We start from the raw sequence: 14059 nt of genomic DNA, 5'->3' as shown, positions 1-14059 counted from the left end.
CTGGGCATCTACAAACCACAAACCACAACACATGCAAATCAAATTGGACTAAATTTTTCCAATGCAACAATCTAATGACAATCAAGGAAGTACTAAGAGATTACAATATTAGTGACATACTATTATGAAGTACTGATGAGAGGTTTAAATATTATGTACACAAGAAATTTATATCATTAAACACAACAAAATAACTGAAAGTGATTAGTGGAGTTAAAAATTTTGAAGTATAGTATTAAGATTTAAAATCTGCAAATAAAGGAGTTGTAGTAATGGCACAACAATGTTACAATGGTAGAGGGCAAGAGGTGGTCACACACTAGGATGTTGTGTGGCAATGCTTCCCGGTACAGATGATGTGTTTTGTGTGGCCGGTGCTGGGATCTACATGGCAGCAGGGCAGGGCATGGCCAGGAACAAGGGAAAGGACTGGGATGGGGGACAGGGGCATGGGCAGAGTAAAAGCCCATTCAGATAGCACACTGGCCTCACATATGGTGGTACATGAATGGAACAGACTCAATAACCTACTTGCTAGTATGTACTGAGTCATTAGGGAGATTCAAAAGATCAGACAGACTTATGGATGGTGATATGTGGAAATAGACAGGTAGCTTTCTAATAATGACAGCCATGTGTAGATCTGATGGCTTCTTGTAATATCCTTTATTTTCTAATGTTCTTATCAGGCTTGGTGTTCTATGCATATAAGAATAGAATTGTGCCAGTTGAAAAGTGGGAAAATTGGAAATATATTAGGAATTGTGCTTTTTTCAAGTGTGACCACCTCCATCCTGAAATATGAGATGAGGGAATGAGCACCACACCACACAACACATCTTGGCTACTTACCTGAACACTTGGCATTGTGCGGCCAGTCACACATCTTCTTCCTCTCGTTCCAGTGCAAACCTCCGGGACACTCGAGGACTTGGAGTACACCATGGAGGCACTGCTTGAACTTTGTACAGTCACCCGGCACACCTGTGCTCTGCCCTTCATTGCATGGCCCTGATGGTGGTGCAGCGGGGACGTCAACCACATCAATGACTGCAGGGCGGCTGGTAGTGAAGGTGGTGGTAGTGGTAGTAGTAGTAGTGGTGGTGGGTTTGGCAGATGGTACCCACCAGGACTTGGTAGTGGTGCGGGGAGTGGAAGGGGGAGGAGTCCACCACCAAGTTGGAGTGGTGGACTGAGTGGTGGTTCGGCGAGTGGTGGTGGTGGTGGGTGCCTCCTGTTCCTCTGTGGTGCTGCGGGTAGGGAAGGGGGTCTGCGTGGGGCGAACTGAGGGTCTGCTGACTGAGGGGGGTCTGACTGGGCCGGAGGGTGGGCCACTGGGGGGATAGGAGGGTTTGCCGCCAGGACCAGAGGGTGGTGTGCCAGGAGCTTGACCTACAAGAGAAGAGACACTTGTTTTGTTTGTTCCCATGGCCAAGTTTCCAGCAAACCATCAGTCACTGCATGGCAGGTTGGAGGAAACATTTAAATATTGCCATCAATTTGGAATTGTCTTTACTTTTCACTTACTCTATTCTACTCTTGTTCTATCCTTCATACCTTTTGCTCTTCTTTCCCCTAACTTTGCTATCCAAACAACAAATGATCTAATATTGAACACATGACTTACATGCATCCTTTACATCTTAGATGCCAAAGAAAATTCCCACTCTTTTTCTTAGTTAAAAAAAAATCATGCACTTTAACTTTCTTCTAGCATGTAAACTTAATTTCCAGCTCCATATACACACCTTGTTTACATTTAGCACTCCACTTCCAGTCACAGATCCCTGCTGCATTGTTCCAGTGTAGTCCAGACACACAAAGCTTCTCAACCAGTTTTCCATTGACACAGCTGTTGAGAAATGGTGGGCAGGTGAGGACAGCGGAGATATGAACTTACATCAGAATTTCTTACTTATTTGAAAGGATATGTGAGTAAAAATATACATACTATCTTTTTGAATATGAACTCCTCTGAAATATACATTTAATTTTTTCAGCATAATGTCTCCTAGTAAGTGATGTGAGGATGCCAAGACGCTGAGGTGCTGAGATGCAGTGACTCACCTCAGGTAAGCAGTGCATTTGCCTGGGGATGGGAAGTTCTGATTTCCCTGGCATGAGTCTCCTGGATGGGGCCCGGTACCGGAGGGCTGCATTTCCTCTATGGCACTGGTGACTGACACGGGGCGCCAAGTGGTTGTCGGTCGCCTTGTAGTAGTAGTTGTGGTTGTGGTGATGGGTGTAGTTTGCCACCAAATAGTTGTACTTTGCTGTGTTGTGGGTGGTTGCTCAGTGTGTGGATGTGGAGGCCATTCAGGGACAGGATGATGTGCAATGGGCTCTGTGGTGGTGCGCCGAGTGGTTGCACTCCAGGTGGTCATCCAAGGCTGCAGGGATGTTGTGGTGCTCTTGCTCAGGTTGAACTCACCATAGTGTGACTCGGTGACCTTTGTGCCCAGGGCTGTGGTGCCAAAGGAAGGGACAATTATGTTATGGAAGGAACAAGATGATTTACCTACACAATAAACTGATACCTAGATTCACTCCTGCAAGCTTCACCATCTCACTTCATGATATTCTTAGCAAGACACATGGAATGGAATTATTTAAGTTGTGGTGTCAGTGAAAGAGGGAATGAATTTGTCTCCACAACACTGAACTAATACCCAGACTCCTTTGAGCACACTTCACCATCTCAGTTTCATGACATTATTAGTGACTCACAATAAGAATTCAAAGAAAGAAATACATGAATATATATATCAAACACACAAACCAGAAAATAAGCAGTTGCACACCACAGATAACCTAAGACACTTGTACATAAAAACACACAATAAACATAATAAAAAGCAGTAGCATTTTGTAGCATGGAAACAAACAAACAAACAATGGCAATGAAGGGAATGGAGCACACAAAAGCTGATCAACTTCCATTCTGTTCTTTCAAAAGTGTCACTAGTCACCTTAATTCCCTATGTAAACTTCGGTGTTTGTGCACATAGCCTCACCAGCATCAGCAACAGCAACACCAGAGCCTTGTCACTAGTATTCTTGTATAACCATGTGGGACAGACATACGTTAGTTTAGGGTAAGTGTTTTTCCTCCTCAAAGATGCCCTACTAACTCATAATACCATATCTGAATTAAATCTTATCATTGAAAGTAAATGTAAATGCTGACATGATTTACAATGTGGAGTCAAAAGAAGGAAAATGCAATAGGAATGTGTCAAAGGAACTGTAAATAAAGAGACCTTGTATATGGCTAAGCAGATTTTGAGCTTGTGTGCAAAATGAAGGCAGGTAAAAGGGGGTGTTTCAGGGACTTGACTGAAATGAGACAACAAATGCCAGCTTATTAAAAGGAATGGTATTAAGGAAACAGCACATAATGGGAAGATACAAACAAGATGAGGATAAAGGAGATGTATTGTAAGATCCAAGGTCACTGAGATTTCGGAGGAGGAAACACACTTATTCTAAACTAACTCTTGTCATGGTTAGTAGATAAATATTATGCCACACTTACTTTCACTGTCTGATGTTTTCTCTTAGTCTTTTATCCTCTGAGCTGCTGAAAATCCATCAGTTGTCAGGATTTTTAAGACTATTAGCAGATCAGAGGATTCAGAATCAAGGAAAGACACAAAACAGTGGACATAAATGCAGAATGTTATTTCAACTTTTGACCTTAACTGTTTGGTGATGTTGTTCACATTGTCTCTCTCTCTCTCTCTCTCTCTCTCTCTCTCTCTCTCTCTCTCTCTCTCTCTCTCTCTCTTCCAGCATACACATAACAAGCATTATTGTTGCCTGAGTTAACATCCAGCCCAGACAACAAGGCTCTCTCTCTCTCTCTCTCTCTCTCTCTCTCTCTCTCTCTCTCTCTCTCTCTCTCTCTCTCTCTCTCTCACAGCAAGCATTAAAGCCACCCAAACCAGTCAACACTGCATGGCCATTCCTTGGACAAGCTGACACACTTACTCTCTGTGATTTCAATTCACGGCCGGCACATCACCACATCGCACAGGAACAAGATGAGGGAGCAACATTGGACATTTTAGAAGGCTTATTTCATTACTCTCATCATACTGCACTTAATAGGATTATTCTTTCTGGAGTTTTCATTTCAATATTTTTCCTAAGTTTTAAATATTCTCTTTTTTATTCAGTTTTCAAAGAAGTGTTTTTATTTCTTTATAGTTGAGCTTCAGATATCCATGTTACTTTATAACTATTTTTTATAATGACAGATTTTTCTTAGGTAACATTTGTAAAAATTATTATATATTTATTTATGCATGAGGTTCAAAACTAGTATATATGTTTTAATGACAGACTTATTATATATTATTAATTTACCACTAATATTAACATTATTATCATTATGTTAAGTCTTGTTTCTCTTTGAAAGATGTATGTATTTCTTTTTGTTGTTTTTATGGCATTTCTTATGATTATTCATCTCGTTCTTTCATGGCACTGTTTGTGAAATGTTCCCAGTATATTCATGTCATGGCCATGTATTTTGTCCTGTAATATTTTGTGGCTTGTTTATTTATTTCTTTTTATTTATACTTTATGTCATGATAGTTGTATTCAATATGGCTTGTTTCCTTTCATCCAAGTCAGTCTGTCTGTTTTGATATATGTTTGTTCTTTTGTGGTACAATGAGTTTGGATTGTTTCTGTTCAAGGGTTCTGTTTGGTTCCAGTATATAAGCAACTATTGGTGTTATTTCATGGTCATAGATAAGTTTGCATTCTCCCTTTTGTTCCTACATGTTTTCCTGTATTTGTCACACACTGGAATATTCTTTGTGATGCAGTATTGATTTTTTTGTATTTAGTAGCTTTTGTTGTTATTATTGTCTCATGATGGTGGCTGTTCATCTATTTTTGTCTTGATGTTTATATTTGGTTGTGGTATTAGTCATTTCTGTATTTTTCAGTTTGGTACAGTTTCTCTTCCTGTGTCATGCTCAATTGTGGTTTGAAACAGAGTTGCATATTCACCCTTGCATCTCAATGGGTGTGTGTAAAAGTCTTGCCCATGTCATCCTCCACTTGGTTTTCTGTTGTTTTTTTGTTTCTGTATCCATTGTTTTGGTGGCCTTAAATGTGACATGTTCACCTTATAACTGCAGTGGTCTGGCAGCATGGTGTGTCAGCTACAGAGGCCAGACAGATGCATGACATACCTGATGCATAGGTGGTGGTTCTCCTGGGAGGGAATGGTGTGGCAGCTTGTTGGGGCCCTGTGCAGTCACCTCCACCTGGCCTAGGCTCTGGGTACCGCACACTCCGCAGTTGACGGTTAATAGCACGCAGCAGAGGCATGGATTCCAAGCAGCATCTGTTCAGGACGTCATCAAGACTAAGATCCCACACCATAGCACCGCCGTATCCCTTATTCTTGATGTACTGTGCCTTGTGGGTGACAGAGAACTGGTCTTCATAGCTGTACCACTGGTTGCCGTTGTGAGCATAAGGACCGATGGCCTTAGTCGTGTCCACCACCTTGGTCCAGCCCCGTGTGCGGACTGCAAGGGAAAGAACATGTTTTTATTGTGTTCTTTATGACTTGGAGGTTTCATGAAAATTATTTCTAATTCTCATATAGATAGAAAATAAGTTGGATAAAGTAAAAGCAGACCATAAAAACCTGAGTCAACATGTACAAATGGAAAAAAAACAGCAAACAAGTGTGTGTAAAATGTAAATCAGAGGAGGAAAGCAGAAAAGATAAATAAATATGAAAATAGAATAAAAACAAGAAAAACTAAACCATGAGAAGGTGAGAGTGTGAAGGATAACTACCTAAGTCACAACCAGTCACTCATCAGTTAGTCAGCCACCTCACCTGCTTGACAGATCTCGAAGTAAGCCATCATTCCTCGCTGCAGAGTGGCTGGGCCTGGGTCACCACCATTGGTAACTTGTGCATTGAGACCATTATTCCTAGAGTCAGCCAGTGTGAAGGTCTGGCCATAGAAGGGAATGCCCATCACAAGCTTCCCAGGATCAGCACCTTTGCCCACCCAGTAATTCATGGCGTAATCTGAGTTCTGACTTGCAAACCTTGAGGATGGAAAGATGAAGGTTGGTCAAGATATGTATGGAAATATTTACATAAGGTTAATTTCTATCATATCTATACTAACTCAGTCTATATAAACCCTGCAGTGGCTATACTTATATGAAATCCACTTGTATACTTATCCTGGTGGTGAGAATTTTAGGTTCTATTCACTTATTATAACATTATTTTGTGTTGTTTTGTATAGTCATCAAGGAGTTGCAAAAACTTCATGTTTATGGATAAGGATACGAAGTAGAATTAGGCAAGTGTGTAAAGTGATTGCCATGTGTAAGCCTGGTAGTTTCTTGAATCTTTCCTTGTCTGCTTCTTCTACTACTATTACTATTATCTTTTACTACTATTACAATTATAATTATAATCATCTATTATTTTCTTATGTTCTGATGTTACCAACGCCATCATTATTACTACTACTACTATCATCTATTCCTAATTTTCTTGTTCTCATGTTACTACTACCACCACTACCAATTCTTAATGCCTGAAGACTCACTTGTCCTCTGGCCTGGCCATGAGGGGAGACACATGGCCAGTCATCCTCTCCCAGGCACCATGGAAGTCATACGTCATCACATTGAGGAAGTCCACCGCAGAAGACAGCGCCGGCACATCATACGACATGTCTATGATCTTCTTGAAGGAGGAGACGGCAGCGGAGAGGATCAGCCCACGTGGTTGGAAGGAGGCCTTTAGTTCCTGTGTGATAGAGATGCATTGGTAAGACAGAGATATGAAGTCTGATATTTAAGAATGTTATATGACAAGTATGTGACTCAGATAAACTATATACAATGAACTGACCATCCATGAAGTAATCCAATAGTCTAAAATGTTTATTTATGTAATTTTGATAAACTATATACGTACTTTAAATGGACCCAGCAATGAAATAATCTGATACTGATCTATTTCATTGTTTTTATCACACTTTTTTGTAAATAGTGGAAAGGAAGACTATTTAAAAAGTTGATGCGCAAGTTTATATATTAATTTAACATTTCCATGAATATTCTAAGGATATCTTCTGTAACCCCCCTCTTCTTTTTTTTTTCTTTTTTTGTAATGGATAGAAAAATAATATGCTACTTCTATACTAACTCAAGAAACCCAAACAGCACAGCCCACCTTCATGAGATCAGTGAAGCCTTGGACATCAGACTGTGGTCCACTAGTGCACTTCATCTTCCAGCACCGAGGGAACATCCACCCAAAGTCAAGCCCGTCAAAGCCATACACAGTGAGGACCTCAGTGGTGTGCTGCACAAACCTTCATGGGAGAAAGCAAGGTACAAATTGAAGTATTATAGTCTATCCCTCACATGTGTTTACTTTTCTATGGCTATACTGAATTAATGGACACAATTTAGATATACAGTGAGGCATGGTAGAAGTTTAGAAGTATTAGACTCTTATTATTTACTTATACATTTCTCTATAGCTGTACATTCTTCTAAACTAATGGACATAATTCAGACAAATAGTGAGGATCTTAATGGTATGCTGCATGAGCCCCACAGAACTTAACTTACTTGGCTCTGGCTTTGGGGTTATTGACAAGACGAGAGTACTTGTCACTGCTTGAGTCCACCCAGCCACCCAGGCCCAGCATCACCTTGAGCCCCGGTGCTTGGTTCCTCAGGTTCAGCAGTCGCTTGTAAAACTCTGGGAGGAAAAACAGAGGTGATAATTGATAACCAGAAGAATTTAAGATTAACAAGGGTGTTCAGGTCAATGGTTTAATCAGTCTTAGCTAGCTTTGTTTGCATGAATTTTTCTAAAATGTGATACTCACTTCAAAGATACATACCATGGCTCATATGTATTCTCAAATACATTTGTGCTTCAACTCAACTTTTTCAGAAGCCTTTATTTAAATTTACACAAGTTTTTAAGGTGTTTTTGTGGTTCTAGAAGAAGGATGATAAGATTTCTACATTATCAACTGCAGAAACACTTTTCAAAACCCAACTAATCATCTCTGTGACCTTGAAAAGTAGTCGTGGTGAGAGAATAAAGAGTTTTTGAATACAGGCCCATATTCAAACACTCAAAGCACTCACAATGAACCTTCATAGCACACAGAGCAGTTACCTTCTCAAAATTCATCATACCAAATCCATATTGCACACATTCATTTATTATATAGAGCATCCACTCTCCTATCACTTACCATATTCAAAGTCCAGGTAAGGGTCCAAGGAGCGAATGAAGAGGTCTGTAGTGTCGAGTGAGGCATATGCGTATATTATGTGAGTGCACAGGGATGGGTCAACATTCTCTGGGGAAAACTTGTAAGGGTCGGGTCGGTAGTATGCCCAGTTGGTGAAGTAGCAGACCACTTTTAATTCACCTGTTGGGAGATAGAGTGATGAGTGACCAGCTGGGAGATGTTTAGGGATAATGTTACTGATATTCTATATAATCATGTTTAATGTTTGTTGTTTCTATCAAGTATGTATTCTGTCATCACCTATACTCACCGGCCATCTTGGTGAGAGGTTGTGGGTTGAGGGTCTCTGTGTTGATTCTCAGACTCTCACCGGGCAGACAGAACTTCTGGCCCTCCTCTGTGCATACACCTGGCATGGAGGAGAGGTAGGTGAGAATGGCACACACTTTGAAAGACTCAGAAGGAAAAAAAATAAATATCACAGCTGGGAATCTTGTATTATGAGAAATAAATGAGAAATCACAACTGGGGATGTTATGCTGTGCTGTGTGGTAAGTACATGAAATTTGTCTTTTTTAGTGTTGAATTCATGTGAGTGTGATATAAAGTAGTTGTGAGGTAAAACTTTGGTACTTTATACTTTATTTATTGTGTAATGAATTGTACTTCTTACTAATGATTGTGATGTACCAGATGAATAAAAAATTCAAGATTAATAGTAATGGTATGTGGTTTACTTTCATTAGGGAATAAAACAGATAAATAAAACAGAATAGATAAAATTAAAAGATAAATATTTACATTATCTATAAATCAATGACTTTAAGGATAAACAAAACATACATAAAGTCAATCTGCAAAGGTAAAGCAAAGTGTCCCTCATAAAATAACACATTAATAAGGCAAGCATTGAGAGCGCAGCATGTCATCCAGTGCATCCATAGCAGTGAAACAGTAAGCTGTGTGACAACCAAACCGTAGCCAGTGTGACAAGTTGAGTCTGTTCTGCAGCAGTGAAATAAGCGTGGCATCCTCCCTGTGCTGGTTGCTCTCACCTTGTCCTGAGCCAGTGAAATAACATCTTGTGTCATAGTTCTTGATAGCTTTGCTCTGAATCTGTTCCGTGGCAGTGGACTAAGCATCCCACGTGACACTTCCATACCAAGTCTGTTCCATGGTGGTCAAACAAGCAATGTGTCTGTCCTTAACCTGTCCCATAGCAGTGAAATAAGCAACCAGTGTGTGTGTTCTGTGTCTTCCTGGGTCAAGTATCAAGGTGTTCTTGTTTTTTCGGTCATAGCAGAGGCAGATTCTAAACAGAACGCCTCTGACAATATTCCTTATAGTTAGTAAGCAAGATAACAGATCCATGAACCTTAATATTATCTACAGCTGGTGTTTTAGATGCATCTTCAGGTATCCACAAACAATTCCTGAGGTATTCTTAAATGATGTCTTGGTGTCCAGTACAAAGTATATTTCCTGAGACATTCTTAAGTGCTGCCTTGTGTCCCATGAGCAGCAGTAGTGATAAAAAAGCAGTGAAGCAGAGCAAAACTATATTCATATTCGTTTATGTCCACCTGTGACCTTCCCTGTAGGTGTGCAGGCTGGTCTGTGCTCTGCAGAATTTTATTTACCTGTCCTAGGGTTGAAGAACATTCCATGCGGGCAGGAGACTCTCTGAGCAATGCCATCGCGACACCACGCAAACATACGACAGTCAGACGGGTCACTGTAGAGGCCGTCACTTATGCACCTCAACTTTCCTGTCAGGTACTCTTATCTGTCACACTCTTTGTACAGCTTAGACACACACACACACACACACACACACACACACACATATTGATTGATGAAGTTATGAATGAGGAGAACTCATTCATAACTTTACAGACAAACATGACAAATGAACTTTAAACACACACACACACACACACGCAACAAGAAAAATATATAAACTCCATAAAAATAACACAAACAGACCATAAACTTAAGAATCATTACACATCACACAGTAAACACAGACACACACAGTAAACAATACCACCACCAACACACTTACTGATTGGTGCTGAGGCTTCCCCGCAAATAACGTGCCTCGGCCAGTTGCAGATACGTCGCATTAGATCAAAAACAAGGCCATTGGGACAGACAAACCTATGGGGCACTAGAGTCTCATCACATACGTAGTAGACAGCGCAGTCATGTTTGTCACGGTAATACCCTGGGCCTGGAAAGAATGAGAGGGAGAGGAGTGAACCAACCATATCTCTACCATTTGCCTCATATTGGACAGAATGAGAGGGAGAGGCAAATAAACTATCTCCTTCTGTCTCTCTTGTCTCATATAAGCAGATAGAAGATGAAATATGTATCAAAGCAAGTTCCTATCTGTCTCCTTCATAGAAATAGATGCAAAGTAATATATAATTCTTAATCTGTTTATGTACCAGACTGACGATCCCACACAAGCTGGCCCAGACAAATAACGACACAATACAAACAACACTCAAACTCTCAGCCATAATATACTTAACAGAAAGAGAGAAAACTGCAATAAACCCTCAAGAAAATACATGAACACAAAATCATTTCATATTATCTAGTGTACAATAAGGAATTTCAAACATACACCAAATTCTCACACACATTCACTGTTCTTTCATGACTCAGTTTGAAGAAAGACCCAATTTGCTTACCTTTACACTTGAAGGAAGATGCAGGAGTCGCCACTGTAGTGTTGAGTGACGGTGGTGGTGTAGTAACCCCACTTGTCGTATCAACTTGCTGTGGTGATGCTGGGGTCACGGAGGTGGAGGGAGGAGTGGTTGGGGTGGTGGTAGTGGTGGTGGTTGTGGTAGTGGTAGTAGTGGTAGTTGTGGTGGTAGTGGAGGTGGTGGAGGAGGCTGTAGTGGATGCTGCTGATAAGTGGAAGATCTGTTAGTATGTGCTGGTTGTGTGTGTGTGTGTGTGTGTGTGTGTAAAGGTTTGGTGTGTATAGATATATGTATACAGATTACATATAAGAAGTGATGATGGTTGCAGTGAAGTGGTGTTGAGATTATCTTTGAGTTGGTGGTGTCATGGGTGGTGGCTGTCACTGCTATGTGTTGGAAGATGGAAGGCAAGACACAGGAGCTCATGTGGAAATAAGGGAATTGGAAATGGATAAACAAAATGAGATGAGAGTCAAACAAAAAACAATGATATGATGGACGGAGGATTGTTAGTTAAGGACATGAGGACACCAGAAAACCTGCTGGGGCGAGAATAGATTAACAAGCAGCAAACTTAAGATTAAGAGACAAAATAACCCTTAATGCTAGGCTAATTCATACTGGGTGGCTGCGTTACGACAGGCGCTGGGGTGGTGGCAGTTGTGGTTGGTGCTGGCTTGGATGTGGTGATGACGGGGCTTGGGTCGGGAGGTATGAAGCTGGAAACACTGTGAAGGCCGAGACCGCGACGCATGGCACTCAGCAGCGGCCACTTGGATCCACACACTCCAACATTGTCATCCAGGTCAATGGCCCACATCATGGCGCCTCCCAAGCCCATAGTCTTCACCAGGTCCATCTATGGGCGTGAGGTGTGGCTGAGGTATGTGTCAGGTGAGAGATACAGAATGTGGTGGAAAAAAGATGTGAGTAAAGAAGATTAATCAACATAGAGATGGTCTGAGCCTGAGTCCAAGCCTTGCCTTCTTATTGATGTACATGGGGTCATCATAGCCAATCCACTGGTTCCCTTTGGTGATGTACGGGCCACCCACGGCATCCTTGTGCTTGGTCCACTGGCTGTCCTTCACTTTGTTGCACAGCTCATAATACGCCAGGAAGCCACGTTCCTTTGTGTACATTCCCGCTGTGCCACCCGATGACACCTGTGGCCAATGGAAGAGGGATGTGTTAGTGAGAGAAGATGTAGGTAAATATATAGAAGAGAAACTTGTCAAAGATAAAAAAATACATAAATCTTTGAGTGTGTAAAATTTCACTGATAATAAAAAAGCCATATAAGTAAAATTGAATAATAACAAAAAATCATAAGAATTTTCATCCAAAGACTAGGTTGGATTAAGTTACAAACAAAGTCGTTCATTAATTTCATTAACAATTCATTCATTGTGTAGATCATGATGTGAATATTTCCATGAGATCCATAAAATCCGTGAATCAACCTAACACACTCCACAAGGCTGTGCACTACAATTAAATCAAAGAAACAGGACCAAGCATAGTTAATGAAGTCTAAATACAAAGTGGCTCCAGAATTTCTTACTTAGCAATAAGCACATACTCACCCTGGAGCCTGGATTGGTGCTGCTTGGGTTGCTGAGTGTAAAGGTTCTCCCATAGAAGGGAATACCCATGATGAGCTTCTGCCTCGGAGCTCCCAAGTCGATCCACTTCTGAATGCCGTCCTTGGTGTTGAGAGCTTTGAAGGCCCAGGTGTCAGAGGGCCTGGAGGTGATGGGGGAGTGGTGGTCTGCCTTGCCGTCCCAGGGGCCACGCAAGTCGTATGTCATGATGTTGATGAAGTCCAGTTTTTGGGAGATTCTCTTGACATCATAACCAGCTTGGATGCGGAACCTTAGAACAGCATTGGTTAGATGGCTATGTATTGGTGTTGATACCATGACATATAAATGAATTATTATATATACATAAGTCAACAATTTTCATGACCAGCTTGAATTCAGCACTTTGGAAGAAGACATGGCTAAAAAGACAGTGCATGTGATAAGAGTGAGGGAAGGAGAGTGCGTGTCAGCCAGAGCAGTGTGGGACTCACCCGGCAGGAGACACAGCAGCAGTGAGCAGCCAACCGTATGGCATGAACTCAGTGTGAAGTTCATCCACAAGATCAGCAAAGTTCTTTTTATCTGCCCACTTTCCAGCTCGGTCCGTGGCTCCTAGAAAAGACCATGTGGTGTTACTTCCATTACACTAAATCCTCTTATTGGTCCACAAATATATGAAATAGTGGTAAAAGTAATAAATAATAAAAAGTAATTCCATCATAAAATGTCCATTGTGTCACTCAGTAAGTCCATCCATCAACCCCCAGTGCCCACACCCACCTGGATACTCCCAGTCCAGGTCCAGGCCATCAAACTGGTGCTCCTTCAGGAAAGTGACCACTGACTGGATAAACTTCTTGCGGTTGGCAGGAGTGCTGGCCATGTCCGAGTACTTCTTGCCGCCCTCATTCCACCCACCGATAGCAATGAGTACTTTGAGGTTCGGGTTGAGTTGTTTCAGTCCCACCGCTGCCTTGAAAGCTCCTGTGGGTGATGGTGGTTGTGGTGGTGGTGGTGTGGTGCTCACTATTTTATACCTTTTTGTTTATTACCTAATTTACTACCTTTCCTACTTGATGTTCAGGTAAGGTACTTATTGTTCTTTTTCCTCTCTTCAACTGTCTTACTGTTAATGATAATAATAATAATGCCAATAACACTTAAAATAATATTTGCAAAATGGTATTCACAAGAGAAGTAAGTTTTCCTTCTATCATATCCTGCTAATAACAGTAACATCAAAGACAATCAGATATAATATTCAAAATGAAATACTTTTTTTTTATTTCTTTCTATCTTACCCCATTCCATCTTATAAAAAAATTATATCTCTCTTTCTCAGCCCCACCTTTGACAATGTCCACTTCAGGGTCAAGGGAGGTGATGGTCAGCTCTCCTTCCTTCAGGCCAGCAAAGGAGTAAATGAGGTGAGTGCAGGAGAATGGATCAATGTTCTTAACACCAAAGTCAAATG

General features: G+C 41.1%; 1 protein-coding gene across 5 annotated transcripts in view; it reads right to left on the bottom strand.

Annotated features, from left to right (window-relative positions):
• LOC123510200 (probable chitinase 10) overlaps positions 1-14059 on the bottom strand; it is an 84819-nt gene that overhangs the window by 18763 nt on the left and 51997 nt on the right. For 3 of the 5 annotated variants that reach the window (XM_045265100.1, XM_045265101.1, XM_045265104.1), the window contains exons 7-26: positions 13934-14059; positions 13366-13569; positions 13077-13197; positions 12586-12874; positions 11983-12165; positions 11621-11858; positions 10982-11203; positions 10345-10512; positions 9920-10048; positions 8590-8688; positions 8280-8459; positions 7639-7771; positions 7235-7376; positions 6603-6805; positions 5870-6087; positions 5208-5549; positions 3991-3993; positions 2068-2464; positions 1749-1852; positions 853-1392 (exon numbers count right to left, since the gene is read on the bottom strand). The exon at positions 13934-14059 is cut by the window's right edge and continues 51 nt beyond it. In XM_045265100.1, the coding sequence (XP_045121035.1) occupies positions 853-1392; positions 1749-1852; positions 2068-2464; positions 3991-3993; positions 5208-5549; positions 5870-6087; positions 6603-6805; positions 7235-7376; positions 7639-7771; positions 8280-8459; positions 8590-8688; positions 9920-10048; positions 10345-10512; positions 10982-11203; positions 11621-11858; positions 11983-12165; positions 12586-12874; positions 13077-13197; positions 13366-13569; positions 13934-14059 (4041 nt within the window). The remainder of the gene's footprint in view (positions 1-852; positions 1393-1748; positions 1853-2067; positions 2465-3990; positions 3994-5207; positions 5550-5869; positions 6088-6602; positions 6806-7234; positions 7377-7638; positions 7772-8279; positions 8460-8589; positions 8689-9919; positions 10049-10344; positions 10513-10981; positions 11204-11620; positions 11859-11982; positions 12166-12585; positions 12875-13076; positions 13198-13365; positions 13570-13933) is intronic. The other 2 variants (XM_045265102.1, XM_045265103.1) reach the window with 2 other exon arrangements.

This window comes from Portunus trituberculatus, chromosome 28 (genome assembly GCF_017591435.1).
Source record: "Portunus trituberculatus isolate SZX2019 chromosome 28, ASM1759143v1, whole genome shotgun sequence".
NCBI classification, from domain to species: domain Eukaryota; kingdom Metazoa; phylum Arthropoda; class Malacostraca; order Decapoda; family Portunidae; genus Portunus; species Portunus trituberculatus.
This window is presented reverse-complemented; position numbering and strand designations above follow the sequence as displayed.